At 39.6% G+C, this 19,615-nt stretch overlaps 1 protein-coding gene across 1 annotated transcript in view; it reads right to left on the bottom strand.

Moving 5' to 3' along the window:
• The window catches only part of TUSC3 (tumor suppressor candidate 3), a 222,162-nt gene extending 203,777 nt beyond the window's left edge, over positions 1-18,385 (bottom strand). Inside the window, exon 1 of the mRNA XM_017867199.1 lies at positions 17,574-18,385. Within this exon, the coding sequence (XP_017722688.1) occupies positions 17,574-17,711 (138 nt within the window). The 5' untranslated portion in view covers positions 17,712-18,385. The remainder of the gene's footprint in view (positions 1-17,573) is intronic.
• Positions 18,386-19,615: the final 1,230 nt, after the last annotated feature.

Genomic DNA, 19,615 nt, shown 5'->3' with positions numbered 1-19,615 from the left:
AAAAAAAAATCTAAACTAAAATCCAAACACTTTTTAAAAATTTTGAAACTTTAAGTAAATGTCTGACAGAATAATGGTTTATCCTATAATGGAGAGGAAGAGGGAAACATTTCTTTAAAGCATTTAATATATGAAAATCTATTTTAAAAGTATGTCCCACCAAACAATTGTTTCAGACTCAATGAAAATTTGTAAATTTTAATTTTGAATTTTAATTGTTCATATCCCCGTGAAAAGGAAAATATCTATTAATCTTCCAAAATTCTGGACCAGTTTAATAGGTATTCTGAGACTACAAAATACATGCACTACTTGAAATAATTCTTATTTACAACTGCTTACTTTTGTGAATAACTATTTTCTCAGTACCATGCAACTTATGAACTATAAGCTTTAAAACTACTCTGAGGATGGTTTCAGTCCACTCTTGTAAGTTCCAGCTTGTTTTTCTTTTATGGTTTTTTTTCTTTCCCCCCCGCCGACCCCCACCCGAGATGGAATCTGGCTCTGTCACCCAGGCTAGAGTGCTGTGGCACAATCTTGGCTTACTGAATCCTCTGCCTCCTAGGTTCAAGCTATTCTTCTGCCTCAGCCTCCTGCGTAGCTGGAATTACAGGTGCCCGCCACCACCACCAGCTAATTTTTGTATTTTTAGTAGAGATAGGGTTCACCATATTGGCCAGGCTGGTCTCAAACTCCTGACCTCGTGATCCGCCCGCCTCGGCCTCCCAAAATGCTGGGATTCCAGCTTGTTCTTGAATCTTCCTTACCTTACAGCAATCTTCCTTCCCAACCGCCTGCCCTCAGACCACAATCTCCAACATCACCATGCAAACAGTAGCCTCTCGGAGACTACTTAACAGGTTCACCCCATTGCAAATAAATCCAGAGATAGAGAGATTCACCTTCTTGTGGTCCTGCGTCTGTGACTGAACCCTGAAGTTATCAATTTAATTTTACAGTCATTGGTAAATGTCTTACATTAAATAATGTTATCCTATACATTGACTATCATGCCTGTTTATGTGGATTTTATAAGCCACCATTTAAAACTACATAAAATCTAAAACTATAAGCTTGCCCACTTTAGCAGGCATAAATAAAATAATCCCCAATGAACCATACTAATGTAACTGCCTCCCCTTGGGTATGGACAGGACCTGTGATACAGCAGAATAGCGCTCCCACAATTATGTTACCTTCTATGGCAAATATTTGCAAACATAAGGTCCCTAATCTATTAACTCTGAGTTATTTAAATAAGAGAGTATCCTGGATTCACCTCACATAATCAGGTAAACATTTTAAAAGAAGTGTTAAAAAGTCATCCTAGTGACCTGGACTAAAGCAAATAGCCATGCTGTGAACTGCCTACAGATGGTGCTCCATGGCTAGAACCTGGTGTTGGCTGCAAAGAACTGAGAGCAACACAAGCAGGAAGAAAACAGGAAACTCTTTCCTACAACTACAAAAAGCTGAATTCTGCCTACAACTTGAATGAGTTGCGAAGAGGACCCAGAGATCCAGACGAGAAAGCAACGTGACGTTACCTTATTTTTAGCCTCCTAAGACCCTTAACAGAGACAGAATCCAGCAAAACCATGCCCAGACTTCTGACATCTAGCAACTAGGAGATAAAAAGTGGGTGTTATTTTAAGCCACTAAATTGTGGCAATTTTTTATGTATCAATATAAAACTAATATACCCACAAACCACCCCTGCACTTTATATCCTATTTCTCAATGCTTAAAGTGGATTATTCATCTTAAGGGAGAGGAGATAAGAGGAATGGGAAGATAAATTGCAAAGTGGTTTTATTAGCTACGCCACACCAAGAGATAAGATTTTTTAGAACAGGATATCTTATATACAATCCATGAATGATAACATCTCAGAAGAAAACTGTAAGATAACAGTGTTGGTAAATCACTACAGTACTTAACCTCATGCAGTAATTGCGTAGTGATACCCCTCCAGGTTATAAGAAAATGCTGGGAAGTTCTTATCTCCAAGATCTCTGAAGCTAGACTCCTGCTTAGCTGTTCTTATTGCTGCTGTTTTTCCATTTCCATCTTAGTTATGAATGCTTACTTAAAATTGATTTTTACCTCTATTTGCTAATGGTTTTGATCATTTATATCCAGAAAGCATACATTATTGATATATTTTATCAGAGAACTATAAATTATGATAAATCAACATTGGCTTATATTTCATAAAATGACCCACAGCTGAAAGAGTCTGTAAGAAATTTAGCTAAAGTTAATACTTCTAAACAAAAGGCTTCTCAGAACAAATAATCAAATTTTGCTAAACTTCTACAAGATTCTTCAGACGGATGCAATATTCCAACAGTTAGGAAATCCTACAAACATGAAAAGGTTTACCTGATTCATAAAAGTATCAAAACATCAGGAAATTGGTTTGAGACCTTCGAAGTAAAACATGAGAGAAACGAAGGTTACCATTAACTGCCTAACAACTTTCCATTTTAAGAATGTAATACTGTAATCCCAGCACTCTGGGAGGCCAAGGCAGGGGGATCACTTGAGCCCAGGAGTTCAAGGCCATCCAGGACAACACAGGGAGACTTCATCTCTACAGTACCAAAAAATTAGCTGGGCATGGTGGCATGTGCCTGTGGTCCCAGCTACTGGGGAGGGTGAGGTGGGAGGATCACTTAAGCCTGGGAGGTCAAGGCTGCAGTAAGCTGCGATCCCCCACCACTGCACTCCAGCCTGGGCAACAAAGCAAGACCATGTATTTAAAAAAAAAAAAAAATTAGCCTGGCATGGTGGCACGTGAGCCAAGGAGGCAGAGTTGCAGTAAGCCAAGATCACACCACTACACTCCAGTCTGGGCAACAGAGTGAGACATCGCCCCCCCCTCCAAAAAAAAAGACTGCAATGCTGCAATGCTGTCAATACTGTCACCTACTTACCTAATCAAGGAGAAGTCTTATGTAATAATTTTTCAAAATCACAACTAATTCCTTACATCCTCTTTATCTATGTGTGTTCCTTTAATCTCTTTGCTGAAACCCCAAACTTAAATGGCCCTTAACACGATTTAGCAGCGCTTCACTGCTTTCTGAGTCAATTTACCTGTTTCCACAGTAGCTATTTAAAATTATAATAAAATGTTGGCCGGGCGCGGTGGCTCACGCCTGTAATCCCAGCATTCTGGGAGGCCAAGGCGGGTGGATCACAAAGTCAGGAGATCGAGACCAACCTAGCTAACACGGTGAAACCCCATCTCTACTAAAAATACAAAAAAAAAAAAAAAAAATTAGCCAGGCATGGTGATGGGGCGCCTGTGGTCCCAGCTGCTCGGGATGCTGAGGCAGGAGAATGGCGTGAACCCGGGAGGCAGAGTTTGCGGTGAGCCAAGATCGCACCACTGCACTCCAGTCTGGGTGACAGAGCAAGACTCCGTCTCAAAAAAATAATAATTATAATAAAATGTAAAAGTCAATAGTCCTTGAAACAATCCAAAGAGGTTAGACTTTAGTACACTAAGAGCTCCATATGTTAGTATTTAAAAATAAATAAATAAATAAAAGTATATTTCTTCATTGTGAGTTGTCAGGGAGGCTGCTCACCCTGGTCACTCAGGGACCCAGGCTGATACAACATACATCATCTCAAACATTCCCAGTCAGCATGACACAGGAAAAGAGAATACGGCAAAGCATGCAATGATGCTGCAAGCTTCTGCCTAGCAATGACACACAACACATCTCCTTGCATTTCACTGAAGTAAAATCATGTGGCTAAAGTCAGTCATGTGGCCATGCTGAGTTCAAAATATTAGGACAGTTAAATCCTACCTGCTAGGGTCTGAATGTTTGTATCCCCACAAAATTCTTATGTTGAAACCTTATCAGCATTGTGGCGATACGAGGAAGGTGGGGCTTTGAAGAGATTACAAAACCAAAAATCCGTAGGTCCAAAGGCGCTCGTTTGTCCCTTCAATCACGTGAAGACAGGGAAGGGGGCATCTCTGAGAAGGTGGGCCTCGCCAGACACCGATCTGAGGTCACCTTGATCTCGGACTTCCCAGCCCCAAGAACTGTGAGAAAAAAATTGTATTGTGTATATGCTGCCCAGTTGATGGTTATGGCAGTCTGAATGACCTAAGACACTACCATATGTATGGGAGAAAACGAAGTATCTACGAACAACCCTAAAAACGACCACATTCCCATATAAGGGTAATGCTATCAGCTGTTCTCCAATTCCCATTCCTTCCTCCCACCTTCTCAGTCACCTGACACTACATTCTTTATTTTCATTTCAGCTTCTTCTCCAGCTACCACCACTTAACTCTCTCTTCCCATTCACAGCAAATTGTTTGAGAAGTGTTGGCTGCCTCCAATTCCTCACAATCCACTCATTAATTAACCTACCACATTCTAGTTTCCACTGTAACATTGCAGTGAAGCTGTTCTTGCTAAATCCAAAGAACTGTTCAGTTGTTATTTAACCTCTCAGTAGTCACCACTTACCACTGTTGAACTCTGCTTGGAACATTCTCCTCCTGTGACATCCAAACTTCTCCTGCGTTTCCTTGTAAGCTCCTCCAGCAGCCAAGTCCAAAGTTATCACTGTTGACCTCTCCTTGGAACATTCTCTTTCTGTGACATCCAAAATTTTGCTGCATTTCCTTCTAAGCTCCTCCACCAACAAAGTCCAAGGATCTTTTGCAAGCATCCCTTTTGCAGCACACTGAAATATTAGTATCCTTAAGGGGTTTGCATTAGGTCCTCTCTTTTTCCCTGTATGTGCTCTGGCTGGGTGATTTTTATCCACCACCATGAATTCAATTCCCATTTAGGCTAATGATTTTCAAGTCTATTTTATCTTCAGCCCAGATCAAAGCTTCATCTCCACATATTCTGCTTTTCAAACATCTCAGTTTAGATTTCACACAGGCATCTCATACATTCTCAAAGGTGAACATGTTATCTTCCTTCCAAAATCTCCTTCTCCTGTTTCCTATTTCAATAACAGAATTTCCCTTTTATCAAGAAATGTAGTCATCACTCTTGTCTCATTTGCTCTCACTCCACACACAACCAATTACCAAGTACTATCTAGTCTGGCTCCTAAACAGGTCTGAAATCCAGGTATTTTTCTTCATTCTCGCTGCCACAACTAATTTCAAGTCATCATTACCTTTCACCTTGACATCTGCAGAAGCCTCTTCTCCAGTCTTGCATCCCCACCTAAGCTATTCTCCACAGCACAGCCAAAGCAATCCTTCTCAATATAAACCTTACCTTGTCACTCCCAAGATAAAACCCTGCAATTCTCCCCACTGATTTGAGGATCAAGTTCAGATCCAGATTCCTTAACATGGCTTAAGAAGAGTCTTCAAGATTTGACCCTCACTTCCACCCTGGCCTAACCACTATTCCCCCACCCTGTGTATTCTAAACTTAGCCATATCAAGTTCTGAGTTCTCTGAATTTGCTGGACCTTTACCAGTGAGGTTTTTCTTGGCCTAGAGCACTAGCCCTCTTCACTGGGTTATTTCCTATGATTAGCTCTTTAGTTTTCAGCTCACCCCAATATGCTACTATAGCACCCATTATTTCCCAGTTTATTCTCCTCTCATATTACATTATAACTGCCTGATTTTCTGTCTGAATCTCCCACTGAGCTATGAGCAGTAGGATATATCAGGGATAATGGCCGCCTTATTCATCACTCTACCTTCAAAATCCAGCACAGTACCTACCTAACATGTAGTATTCACCAATAAATATTTGTTGAAAAAAAAAATGACAGCTCACATATTGGAGAAACTTCAATAACTTGGCACTTTGTTCAGTAACATGTGCCATGTTTTAGGAAGATGATATTCAAATATATTTATTTTGTACTGCTTACATCAATAACAGCATTTCTATGTAAAATCATCAAAAGATACATAATATGAAAAACATTTAAAACATGCTTAAGAAATCAATAGCCAAACAGCAATCAAACGTAGAAGGCTTGTCTACTTTGGGCTTCTGCCATAACTATAATGGCACAGACATCAAATCAAAGAAGTCTCCGTACTCAAGAAGTTTCTACTTTAGTAAGAATCAGTAAAACACAGTATACAGTTCCCTGGGATCATCTATTTACTGTGTCATGATGGAACCCTGTGAAAATCCAAAAACGAAGATTATGAACCATGTAGGGAAATGCTGAGGCTAACTCAACTTAACAGAAGTAACTTTTCAAGGAAAAGGGATACAGAGAAAGCGGAAGTAATACAACCAGTACTCTCCCATTCCTTTTTAAAAGCTTGAAGAATATTTTGTTTATTACTCTTATAACACGTACCTTGAACATAAGAGTCTGGCAGTAATGACTATACTTAGACAAATAACTTCTTACGTTGTTTCTCATGAGTTACTGTGGTTATAACACCTATGAAGTTCTTTGAAAACTACAGCACTGTACAAAAGTAGCTTACTGATTTAATTTATGGCTTTGGAGATTAGGTATTTGAAACAGGCAAAAATAATGAGAGTGTAAATTTAACTGCTATTTGATAGTCAAATAAAAGAACTTACACAGCTCAGTCACAATTAGTTTTTGTTATTCCCTACGGATCATATAACTCAACTAACGTGTTGAAAATTAATGTTATTTAGGCTTCTTTTTGATAAGAAAGTTGTAATCAAATCAAAGCAGGACTGTTACCATGAGTCAACTTCTAAAGCATAAAAGTAGCTTTGATATATAGAGAAACTACCTAAATCATTCTATTACCATATTTTATATAATCTTAAAATCTAGAAAGGATCTAAAAAAGTCTACTCTAGTAGCTTCTAGGCATTTTAGAATCTGATAAAATTATAGCTATGCCAGAAAACACATTTATTCCATAAATGAAAACGTATGTAATTTCAGAGAACTAATGGGAAACTTTTCCTGTGTTTACCAGGTTCAGAAATCTTGATCTTGTTCAACCCTCTCATTTTACATTTGAGGAAAACTGCCACTCCAAATGGTTAAGTGACTTTCCCAAGAACATAGAATTTAAATCAAAGGAACTAGAACCCACATTTCTTTTTCTAGAACCTGTATAAGGTCCTTAACACTTTGTAAGTTACCATTTTGTTTCACCCCTGTCATCTCAGCAATGGGAGGCCAAGGCAGGCGGGTCACCTGAGGTCAGGAATTTGAAGCCAGCGTGGCCAACATGATGAAACCCACTCTACTAAAAATACAAAAATTAGCCAAGTGTGGTGGTACACACTTGTAATCCCAGCTACTTAGGAGGCTGAGGCACGAGAATCACTTGAACCCAGGAGGCAAAGGTTGCAGTGAGATGAGATGGTGCCACTGCACTCCAGCCTGGGTGACAGAGTGAGACTCTGTCTTTAAAAAAAAAAAAAAAAAAAAAATTAATTAATTAAAAAAAGATCAGCTACAAAAAGACAGAGGAAAGAATCATGATAGTCATGAAACAGTATGAAAGTGGTGAAAGGACAGGGGATGGGCGCAGGGTAAGAGGGTAAGACCCTGACAGCATAAATTCTTGTAATGAAGCATGAGAACATAGTAACATAAACTCTGGTATGAGGAAACCTTGTTTTTAGTCCCAGCTTTGTTATTTAGCCTGAATCCTGATCTTCCTGCTCTAACATTCGATAATGCAGTATTTTTTAAAATCATATTCTACAGTTACTATTCTCTTATGATTTACACTATGCTCCAACATCTAAGCATGCGACTCATGTGGCCGTCAATGGAAATCCAAGCTGAATTAGAGGGCCATTAAGGGAGGAGACCAACCCTCATATTGTCTTATGCCCAATTTCTGCCTCCAAAGAAAAAAGTAGTAAAAACTAAAAGGCAGAAATGAAATCCATAGGCAGACAGCCCGGCGTCACACCCTGGGCCTGGTAGTTAAAGATCGACCCCTGACCTAATCCCTGTCCTGTTCTGTTCTAATTCCTGGTGCTGGTGCATGCAGCCCCTAGTCACAAACCCCCTGCTTCCTCAATCGATCATGACCCTCTCACACAGGCCCCCTTAGAGTTGTAAGCCCTTAAAGGGGACAGGAATTGCTCACTCAGGGAGTTTGGTTTTTGGAGATGTGAGTCTGCCAATGCTCCCAGCTGAATAAAGCCCTTTCCTTGTACAATTCAGTGTCTGAGTGGTTCTTGTCTGCGGCTCATCCTGCTACACCATTATGATAGTTTCCAACCTTGATTTCAGCCATCCTTCCTCCTCATAAATGCTCCAAGAGGAAAAATATACAGGAAACCATGGCAAGAAACAGCACAACCACACCATTTTTATGAGAAAACTTTTATACCCCTTGAAAATTCTAAAAAACATGGCCCAATCAGCATTATCTCTTCCTTAAGAGAGGTCCCATTTTCTTTTCCTTAATCTTAACTCACATGCTAGCCAAAAGAATATTATTAAATTATAATATTTTAAAAATAAAAGTTAAATGACTCTTTGTATTTCATTTGGCATGCCTTTAAAATGAAACCACCTACCAATCAATTATATGCACACACAAAAAAATAAATAAGTACTTTAGGATGGGCGCGGTGGCTCAACCCTTTAATCCCAGCACTTTGGGAGGCTGAGGTGGGCGGATCAAGAGGTCAGGAGTTTGAGACCAGCCTGACCAACATGGTGAAACCCCGTCTCTACTAAAATACAAAATTAGCCAGACGTGGTGGCACACGCCTGTAATCCCAGCTACTCAGGAGCTGAGGCAGGAGAATCACTTGAACCCGGGAGGCAGGGGTTGCAGTGAACAGAGATCATGCCAACCACTCCATTTTTATAAGTATGAGAAAAACTTTTATTCCCCTGAAAATTCTAAAAAACATGGACCAATCAGTATTCTCTCTTAGAGTGCAGCCTGGGTGACAGAGCAAGACTGCATCTCAAAAATAAAATAAAATAAGAAATAAGTACTTTAAAAGCATTCATATTGAAAACACATTGTATGCAGCAAATATATCTGAGGTATATATTACCCTTCCACCCATTCCTTGGACTAACAATTTTTAAGGTACATATTAAATTTTTTTCCAATCTGTTTCCTACAATTTTGTGATTCATACATTATTTAACAGAGAGCTTCAATTCACTCAATAAAAATACTTATTTCAATAAAAGGAACACATGAAAAATTCTCTTCCAAACACACACAGATGTTTTTTAATACTGATCACTGAGATTCAAGGATCAGAGAGAGCTACATCTACCTCAACAAGCTCCTACTGATATTTAATGTCTAATTTACAAATAGGGTTATATAGTTACTTATTAAAACACAGTGTAGAAGGATAATTCTGGAGTAAAATTGTAAACATACAAGTTGTACAATTACGCGCAACATGCTGAATTCAACAACACCTCCCTTAGTAGAGTGAGGTTAGATAAAAAAATCAGAAATCCAATCTGAAATGTCCTAAACTTTAAGGAAAGTTATTAACTCACAAAGCAAGAAGTTGAGAGAGCAATTACAAGGCTAATACACGTCATCAACTACCCAGTTCTTCCATTTTTCTACCAGGTTTTTGCCCTCAGGCTTGTACTTTCGAGGTAATAAGATGGTTTCAGCAACCCAAGAGTCACATTCTCATACACACAGTCCAAAGACAGGAGAAGAAAATTTCCCTTCCTTGTGTGTCCTCCGTAAAGAAGGAAACTTCCCCAAAGTCATGTACAAGTGTATCATATACTCACGTCTAAAACAATCATTTGCAAGATGCTGAAATAATGACGATCTTTAATACGAATTATTGCTTGGGGCTGCCAAGTGTCCCAACTTCTCTCAATACTTAAGCCAAACCAACCTACTGTGAGCAAAGACAAAAGTTAGACAAATAGTTTGTCACAACCATCATGCAAAGATATTGTGAAAATTATATGTGATTGTCTTAGTTCCTTTGGGCTGCTATAACAAATTACCATAAACTAGGGAGCAACGGAAAATTTCTCACAGTTCTGGGTACTGGAAGTCCAAGATCAGACTTACAGCATGGTCGGGTTCTGGTGAAAGCTCCCTTCTTAACTGCAGATTGCTCACACTGCTATCTTCTCACCACTGTATCCTCACTTGGTGGAATGAGGACCAGAGAGCTCTGGGGTCCCATTTATAAGGGCACTAATCTAATTCATAAGGGCTCCACCCTCAGGACCTAATCACTTCCCAAAGGCCCCACCTCCTAATACTTTCTCGAAGTTAGGATTTCAACCTATAAATTTTGTGGGAACAAAAACATTCAATCTATGACAATAATCCAACTAAGTCAAATGCCTAGCATCCTGTGTGGTTGTAGCTTGTTTTATTTTTATTTTCCTGATATAATGTAAGCCTTATTATCAACCACCAAGTTCATTAAATTCAGTAAGTTATACTAAGGTATTTCATTCAATTTAATATTTAATATGAATAGCAAAAAGATTTCACAATATATGACCTTTAGTTTTACTGCGAAACTCCTACAAACTAACTTGCCAATGGTTTATCTGTTTCCAAGCAGAGAAAACTCTGTACCAGAATATTTCCAAAAGTTGAATCAAATCACAAAGACAACAATGTTATGCCGTTCCTAAAAATTATACTGCTAAAATAACAAGTATTTCCATTAAATAAAATCAATGTTACAACTTACCTAACCTAGACTAAAGTGCACTTTCCATTACATTATAGGTACTTGAGTTCTCATGGTAACATGAAGGGGAAAGAAAATTTATTTTTCACCTTCAAATATCAAACTTAGTAGGTATCTTTACATGATTAACCAAAATTTTAATAATAATAAATATACCAGTAAATAATTCACTTTATTTTTAACTTTTTTCTGTTCATTAAATAACAGATGCTATCATATCTTAAGACTTTTATAACAGATTTCAAAACACTCTCTAAACTTCTTGTTGACCTTGTGCCTTCCAATATTAAACAGAAATAAGAGACAGCCAACTGGGAGGCAGGCAGGCAGGCAAACAGATACCAATTACCATGAAAAATTATTCTTCTGGGCCAGATGCAGTGGCTCACGCCTGTAATCCCTGCACTTCAGGGAGGCCAAGGTGGACGGATCACCTGAGGTCGGAAGTTCGAGACCAGCCTGACCAACATGGAGAAACCCCATCCCTACTAAAAATACAAAATTAGCTGGGCATGGCGGCATATGCCTGTAACCCCAGATACTTGGGAAGTTGAGGCAGGAGGACCGCTTGAACCCGGGAGGCAGAGGTTGACATGAGCCACGTTCGCACCATTGCACTCCAGCCTGGGTAACAAGAGCAAAACTCCACGTCCCGGAAAAAAAAAGAAAAAATTATTCTTCTGAATAACATTTTTGAAGCCTTAACATTCAATCTATTTATATATGCCTTATTTATCTATGTAAAAAAAACAGTAATATTTGTTGTAAAATAGAAAGTCCATATACAACTCCTCAAGAAATTATGTGAAGCCAGCATCCCTGTGTACTATCTGCAAAATACAGGGCAAGAACTACAAAGATACATTATACCGGCAAGTGATTAGATAAAAAATGATGTGTTAGAATGTTAAAATTTGTTTTCCATAAAACAGCACTGTTAACAGCAATGAGAAAGCAGATGGGCCAGATGGGCAGAGGGAAGGATCAACAGTTCCCTTTCAGATATGCTCAGTTTGAGAAGCTGCAGAAATCTTGCCCAACAGATAGAAATAAAGACTAGATAGAGACCAGGATAAATATCCATTTGTTACACACATACACACGTTATGTAACAAATAAACCTTTGTTCACGTACTTGTTTTCCAGCTGGGGAACACAATATTCCTACACTTAACCAAAAGTCAATTTTCTATCCTGGTGGGATTAGCGTGATACTCCAGGAGGGATTCTTACGGAGATGAGCAATCTATAGTCTGATATGCCAAATATCAGAGATATTTGATAGTCTGATACGCCAAATAAACCCTGAAGATCACTGAAACAATCCACAGCAGTCACAGGCATAACAGATCACACTCACATCTAAAATCAATGAGTATTTAGGCCTAAAGAGGGAGAGAACAAAAAAGTAAATGCAGCAAAGGTTAAGAGTTGATTACTCTTTAGCTCGAGTGATGTTTCCACTCTTTCCCCTTCTCTGTGCCTTATGTGTGGAACAGGGCACACATATAGGACTAAACGTGCTGGTGGTGTACGTGGAGAAAAATATCCTGAAAATGTTGTCTTTTGACCAAGCTCCTACCTCTTACGTAGACAGACAATTCCTCATGGGTTTCTAACATAACTTGTTAGTGTAGGGACAGACTGACTTGTTCTGGACCGTCTTTTCAAGGATATTTGCATATAGCACACAGTCAAAGAAGACAGAGTCCTCCTTCAGAAAAAAATGAGTGTTTACTTTTGAGTATAATAAAGATAACATCTTCCTTTAGGGAAGAGGTCAAATAAGCGTACAGCTCATTTTCACAGACCTTGGTTTCTTAAATGCAAGGTTCCTCTCCCGCAGAGTAATTCACTACACGAGTGGGCATCACCTAGCCCTCTTCATGTTGTTCAATGTGAACTGAAGCTCAAGGAACCAGTACAAATGCTGAGTAATAAACTATCTATTGCTGTGGACATTAGTTGCTTTAAAGGAAGTAATATTTAACAGTTATGACAGCAATACTTACCACCAAGGATTTTTAAGTCAGACAGATAGATGGTCCAGTTACAACTCAGCCTCTAATTGTATGACATCAGGTATATGACAAACTCTGAATTTTAGTTTGCTTGTTTTAAAATATAAAACCTGTATCTTGCTTATTATGTATACGTGGGTGTAACATATAATACGTATATGACATACCAAATATATAACTATATGTACATTAAGACTATTCTATTGCTATAATAAACTCTCCTTCATCTGTGACACAAGAATCCCATGTCTTCTGCCGTCATCCATGACACTGCGGCATTCCTGACAAGCAGTTTTGGCTATTTCCAATCATGCTTCAAGGCGCAGTCACACATATAATCTAACCTAAGAGAAATAACTGCCTGCACCGATATATTCTGTGCATATATGCATACATATCAATGCATAACTACCATGATTTCCTGTGTGATGACTGCCAACTTTTTCTTCCATTTAAGTTCTCTGCTTAAAGGTAATATCCATTGCTTACCTCCCTCCTCTCCCCTTTTATCATTTGCTAAGACAGGAAAGTCTCCCTTTCACAAATGTGCCATGAAAACTAACTGGATATTACACAACTCAATATAAAATGCGCTTAAAAACATTAATGACATATATAAGTTATGTCAAAGGCAATTGAAATATGTTTTATTTAGTCAATTTATCGCTTAGAAAATATTTATAAGCTGTTCAATTTTTCATATTGCATATTACTATTCATCAGGGCCTATCAGCTACTCATATTCTTTGCAGATAAGATAAATTATTGGCTGGGCGCGGTGGCTCAAGCCTGTAATCCCAGCACTTTGGGAGGCCGAGACGGGTGGATCACGAGGTCAGGAGATCGAGACCATCCTGGTCTACACAGTGAAACCCCGTCTCTACTAAAAAAATACAAAAAACTAGCTGGGCGAGACGGCGGGCACCTGTAGTCCCAGCTACTCGGGAGGCTGAGGCAGGAGAATGGCGTAAACCCGGGAGGCGGAGCTTGCAGTGAGCCGAGATCGCGCCACTGCACTCCAGCCTGGGCGACAGAGCGAGACTCCGTCTCAAAAAAAAAAAAAAGATAAATTATTGTAACAGCTGCTTTTGATGATGGCAAAGTCAATAAGTGTACTGGAAATAATTACAGAATTGGAGCTCTTTTCACATTATCAGAAGAGGTGATTATAAATTAAAACAATTCTAAGTGAAGCTGATTAACTGATAAGTGTTAAAGATGTAAGAAAGAGAGAAACTGTCAAAATAAAACAAACACAAGATGCACTAGATAGGCAAATGATACACTACTAAAAAGCCAACGTCTCCCAGAAACTCACATCACTTAACATCAGTGAGGATTCAGAAATTAGTTTTTAATGACTATATTCAATGTAATTAAGAAAAGTGACTATAAAAATCTCCAACCTTCTTTGCCTAGTCACTTAACTCTCTCAACCACACTCTCAAATAGGGAATATAACAAAACATTGTTTTTAATAAATGAAAATGTCTTCATGAAGAAGCATACGTGGATGTGTATAAACATACACATAATACATATACACACACACACACAGAAATCCATGGGATATTACCAAGTCTTCTATGATACAAAATCTCTTCCTGGGAAATTTTCAAACAACAAGGAGAATTTGGAATTCTCAGTGCTTCATAATAAGCAACAGACTATTCCAGAGACCATATAATTTATTATAAAGTTAGTTTCTTTAGCAAAAAAAAAAAAAAAAAAAAAAGTGTAAAAACCCTTACTGCATTTCAGAATCTCATTATACTAACGCTTTCATTTAAATGAGGAATATATAGTAATAGCTACCACTTAGTGACCATTTGTTATACCCTAGGCATTGCACTAAGCATTTTATATACAGTCTTTATATACATATAGTTATATATTTTACATGTTACATACATGTATACATAATACCTGACATATGGGTATTATATTTATATTTTAAAACAAGCAAACTAAAATTCAGAGTTCGTCGTTTGCCTGTCATAAAATCAGAGGCTGACTTGTAACTGGACCATCTATCTGTATGACTTAAAAATCCATCCATGGTGGTACTACTGTCGTAACTATTAAATATTATTTCCTTTGAATCAACTAATGTCCATTCCTGATTCCAGGCTCAACTTTAAGACTTCAATTTGGCTTCCTCTCTAGAAGGAAGAAAAACACTCTACATGCTAAATCAACTACTTTGGTACATATGTCAATAATATTTATTATATTAACAGTAAATTAAGCTTCAACTGCTACACTTTCAGGTTTCATAGTGTCAAATCTTATCATAGGCATCAGGTTTTAAAGTCAGCAAGACAGAAAGAGACCACACACTGTCAAAACAACTCTGGGCTATCACTAGCAAAATACCACATTGGTTAATGTTTCCAATAAAAGAGTGTTTCCCTTCCAATACTGGAAGAGATCACAGTTTGTGAACTTAGTGAGTACCAGATACGGAATGGCCAATATTTCAGAAATACGCATGCTTATTGAATAAAGTATCAGAACACCAACTATTTAACAAACTATAGAAACGATCCCTGAAAGTATAGTCTTGAAAACATTAACTATTTAAGCTCTTAGTTTGTTCTTCTTTTCCTTCAGTAAAATACACATACATTGTAATACCGTCATAAATTGAAATCAAGCGCTCCTGCTTAGGAGGAATAAAACTAATTTTGCAAGAAAACTTTTTTATTCTTCAACAATGTTCTCCCTAGTTTTTCATTTTAAAAATATATTTCATGAAAACATTTTAATAGAAACAGATGTCACTGTAATTTAGATTTAATTATACTAAATCAACAAACGTTTTCACACATTAAAGTCATCTTATCACTGGAGATACTCACATGCTGTAAACATGTACACTTTTTAGATTTTTTCCCCCCTTGCAAACCAAAAACAAAAATGTAAGCACCCTCCGACCTCTACCTCAACCATCTGAAAGGGCCCCTCTTCTCCACCAAGGGCATATTCCCAAGATAACCTGAAAAACCACTTCAGGCTACGATGGGAAAAGTGGGCCAGACATGCTCATTATACCCTCCTTCTTTTTGGAATTCAGGAAAAGCCAATCAGCATTAACATCAACACAGACCTTAGGTCTGGTAAGAAACATTTACAATCTACTCTCTCTGAAGTCTGCCACCTGGAGGCTTCATCTGGCTAATAAAACCTTGGTCTCCACATTCCTTTCTATTAGTAACAGTTCTTTCAACCGACTGCCAATCAGAAAATTTGTAAATCTACCAATGACCTGGAAGCCCCTCCCCCTCTGAGTTGTCCCAACTCTTCCAGATCAAACCAATGTAGATCTTACAAGTACTGATCAATGTATTATGTCTCTCTAAAATGTATAAAAGCCAGCTATACCCTGACCACCTTGGGAACATGCCATTAGGACCTCTGCAGGCTGTGTCACCAGTGCTTCCTTAACCTTGACAAAAAAAAAAAAAAAAAAAATTGAAGCCTGTCTTAAATACTTTGGGGTTCACACCCTTCAAATGAAAACTGGCGTGGTCCTAGGGATCTTCCTAGGAGATAAAACATCACAATTTCCATGGAGTTCTTCATCATCTTTTATTGCCCGTTGCTTTGGTTATCCACAAAAGCTGTCTACTTTTCTTCACTTTTCTACCTTTCTCGTGAACTACTAAATCTAAAACTCTTGGAATATGGTATACAAATACCAAGTGTTAAAAAATATATAATTAATTTATATTTGTAAATACAATTTCAATTTAACAGTGGTTATCTAAATCCCTTAGCAGAACTTCACCAATAATTTCATATGGCCTACTTTCATGTTAAAATTTAAAGCTAAAGAGAGGTACATTAGCTAATACTGAACGCACAGTATTTGTTTCAGACAAAGAACAAAGGGAAACAGAATTACTCGGCATATAAGGATATTTTTTCACTGTCTCTACCCAGCTATTAAAATTCTGTTAATATCTTAAACCCAATTCAGATTTTGAGCCCTGTATAGGTGTACAACTTAACCAGAAAAAACTATCTTCAATTGTATAAGCAGAGCACTCTTACCAAAATGGTCCACAATTAGAAACCTTAGTCATATTCCCAAAATAACTATTTTTGCTGAAGCAGCTAGATCAACTATCCATTATGGATAATTGGAACTTACAAACACTACAACTACTTTAAACACAGTCACTTCAAACCTCACCCTCTTCAAGGTTAATGGTGGATTAAGACTGAAATCAGATTGAATGAACTTCAGAAATAAATCCGCATAAAATAAATGTCAGGTTATTTTCACAAGTATACACTCAGTTCAACATAAAGAAAAATAAACATACAGGACAACTTAAAACACACTCTCAATATGTTCTGTTGTACTTGCATAAAATAAATAATGTAAGCTTATTCTCACAAGTATACACTGAGTTCAACATAAAGAAAAACAAACATATAGAGTAACTTAAAACACACTCTGCACAGGTTCTGCTGCTTCTTGAAATGGGTAATGAAGAGAACAGAGTAAGAAAATAAGGAACAAATAGTTCCTGCAGGCTTATAAATACTCCTAAAGGGTATCTTCACATCCAACACACCCCTTTTAGTGACACAATTGCTCCAAGCTGGGCTTCCAGCTGGGAATAAAAGCGTCCAGGGTCTGAAAGGTGTGAGATGCTCAGAAGCAAAGTCAAGTGCACGCTTTGCCGTGGTTTTTCAAGTCAGAACCCTGCTAACTCCACGTCCCAGAAAGGCCCCAGGGCCTCCCACCCACCGGGCTCCCGCCCCAGCGCCGGCACCGCCCACACCGGCGGCCAGGCTGCCTAGCAACACGGCAGGGCTGCCTGGCAACGCGGCCCACCCCGGCCCGCCCCCGCCCACAGGGGAAGGCCAAGGGGATCCATTCTACCTCCTTTTTCTTCTGTCCTCCCCCAAGCTGGATGCAAAGCAGCAGCAGCAGCAGAAGGAAGGGAAAGCTCCCGGTGGGCAGGTACCGCAGCCGCCGCCCAGCTTGCCTACGGCGTGAAGGAGCGCCCCGGGCCCCCATCGCGGCAGGGCAGTGTCTCCTCCACGCGCGGTAGCCGTGCGCGCCCAGCTCCTACCGCGCACCACGCCTGCCCGGCCAGCCTCCGGGAGCCCACTGGCTGGGCCCTCCGGGGTGGCAGCGGCTTCGCTAGGGACACGGGCCGCGGCCGAGGACGCAGAGGAGGAGACTGACAGAGCATCCGGTTCACCGGGAGAAGACCTGGAAAGGCGCGGGATGGGGGCAGGAAGTGGGCGTGGCGAGGGAGCCAGGCTCTGGGGGCGCGGCGCGTGCTCCCGCCTGGAGCCTGTCGTTCCTGGACCACGCTGGGGAGAGGGGCGGTCCTTTGGCCCTGGGACCTCAATCTGAGGCCATCCTGCTACTGAACCCAATTACTGGGTAGCCCAGCACTTTACCTGGGGCCTTGCACAGACAGACCTGAGTGCCTTCTTTGATGATGAAGGGGAAGCTTTGGGGAATGAGAACCTGGCCCGTGCGGACCCCTGCAATCTCCATTCCCATTGCGATCGTGATTAGGAACACAGCTCTTCTCCTCCAGAGCCCTGGGAAACCATCTAACATACTCCAGAGCCCCCGATGCACAGAAGCCGTCTCAGAACTTCACAGCTCTTCCAGCCCCAACTGGAAGGCCTGAGGCACAGCCTAGACTCCATTCATTTAGTGACTCGTTCAGCATCCAGGGAGTGCATTAGTACAGAGCACTGTACTAGGTACTTTTAATATAAAAACGAATAGTCTTACTTCAATTTTTATTCTGTGAATATTTTAAGAACCATAGCAGACTGGGCATGATAGTTCATGCCTGTAATCCCACACTTTGGGAGGCTGAGGCAGGTGGATCACCTGAGGTCAGGAGGTCGAGACCAGACTGGCGAACATGGGGAAACCCCATTTCTACTAAAAATACAAAAATAGCCAGGCATGGTGGAGCGCCTGTAGTTCCAGCTACTTGGGAGGCTGAGGCAGGAGAATGGCGTAAACCCGGGAGGCAGAGGTTGCAGTGAGCTGAGATCCGGCCACTGCACTCCAGCCTGGGCGACAGAGCGAGACTCCGTCTCAAAAAAAAAAAGGAACCATAGCAGCAGACTGTATGTTGAATGTTTGATTGAACGGGCCTGATCTGTTCTAATGCATCATGGTTTTTATTACTCTCCTAAAGATTTCTTCACTTGGGCCATGAACACCTTTGGTAATGTGATAAAACCTGTACATGCAGTCTTAAAATAGCACATATTTCTAAATGCATGAAATTAAATATATAGGATTAGCCAGGCACAGTGGCTTACACCTGTAAACCCAATGCTTTGGGAGACCTATGCAGGAGACTTGCTTCTGTTCAACAGTTGGAGAGCAGCCTGGGCAACACAGACCTTGTCTTTAGGGAAAAAAAGAAAAAAAATTAACAGCTGGATATAGTGGGGAGTACCTGTAGTCCTAGCTATTCCAAGACTGAGGCTGGAAGGATCACTGGAGACCAAGAGTTTGAGGTTACAGTGAGTTCTGATCATGCCACCGCACTCCAGCCCGGGAGACAGCAAGACCCTGTCTCCAAAAATATATGTAGAATATAAAAATATTATATATATATAAAACTTAAGGAATATATGCATATAATGGTTCAAGATATCTGCAACAACTTACTATGACAATATCTTTAATTTCTATAGGAAACAAAGCTGTAGGTACTGTTAATACTACTGTGGTTTGTTGCCTGCCTTTATAATTGAAAACTGAAACTGTTGAGGTTCATAGACATAAAGTTACAATTTTTTCAATACAAAGTTCACAGATGCTGAAATTGTGTGGACTCCAGATTAAGAACGCTTGCTCCACAACAACCCTATTACTTAGGTTCACTGTAACCATTTTCAGATAAATAAATTAAGGCCCAGAAAGAATTCGAACAT

This window comes from Rhinopithecus bieti, unplaced genomic scaffold (genome assembly GCF_001698545.2).
Source record: "Rhinopithecus bieti isolate Rb0 unplaced genomic scaffold, ASM169854v2 scaffold_2888, whole genome shotgun sequence".
Classification (NCBI taxonomy): Eukaryota; Metazoa; Chordata; class Mammalia; order Primates; family Cercopithecidae; genus Rhinopithecus; species Rhinopithecus bieti.
The sequence above is the reverse complement of the archived record's forward strand: the minus strand, read 5'-3'. Positions and strand labels throughout refer to the sequence as shown.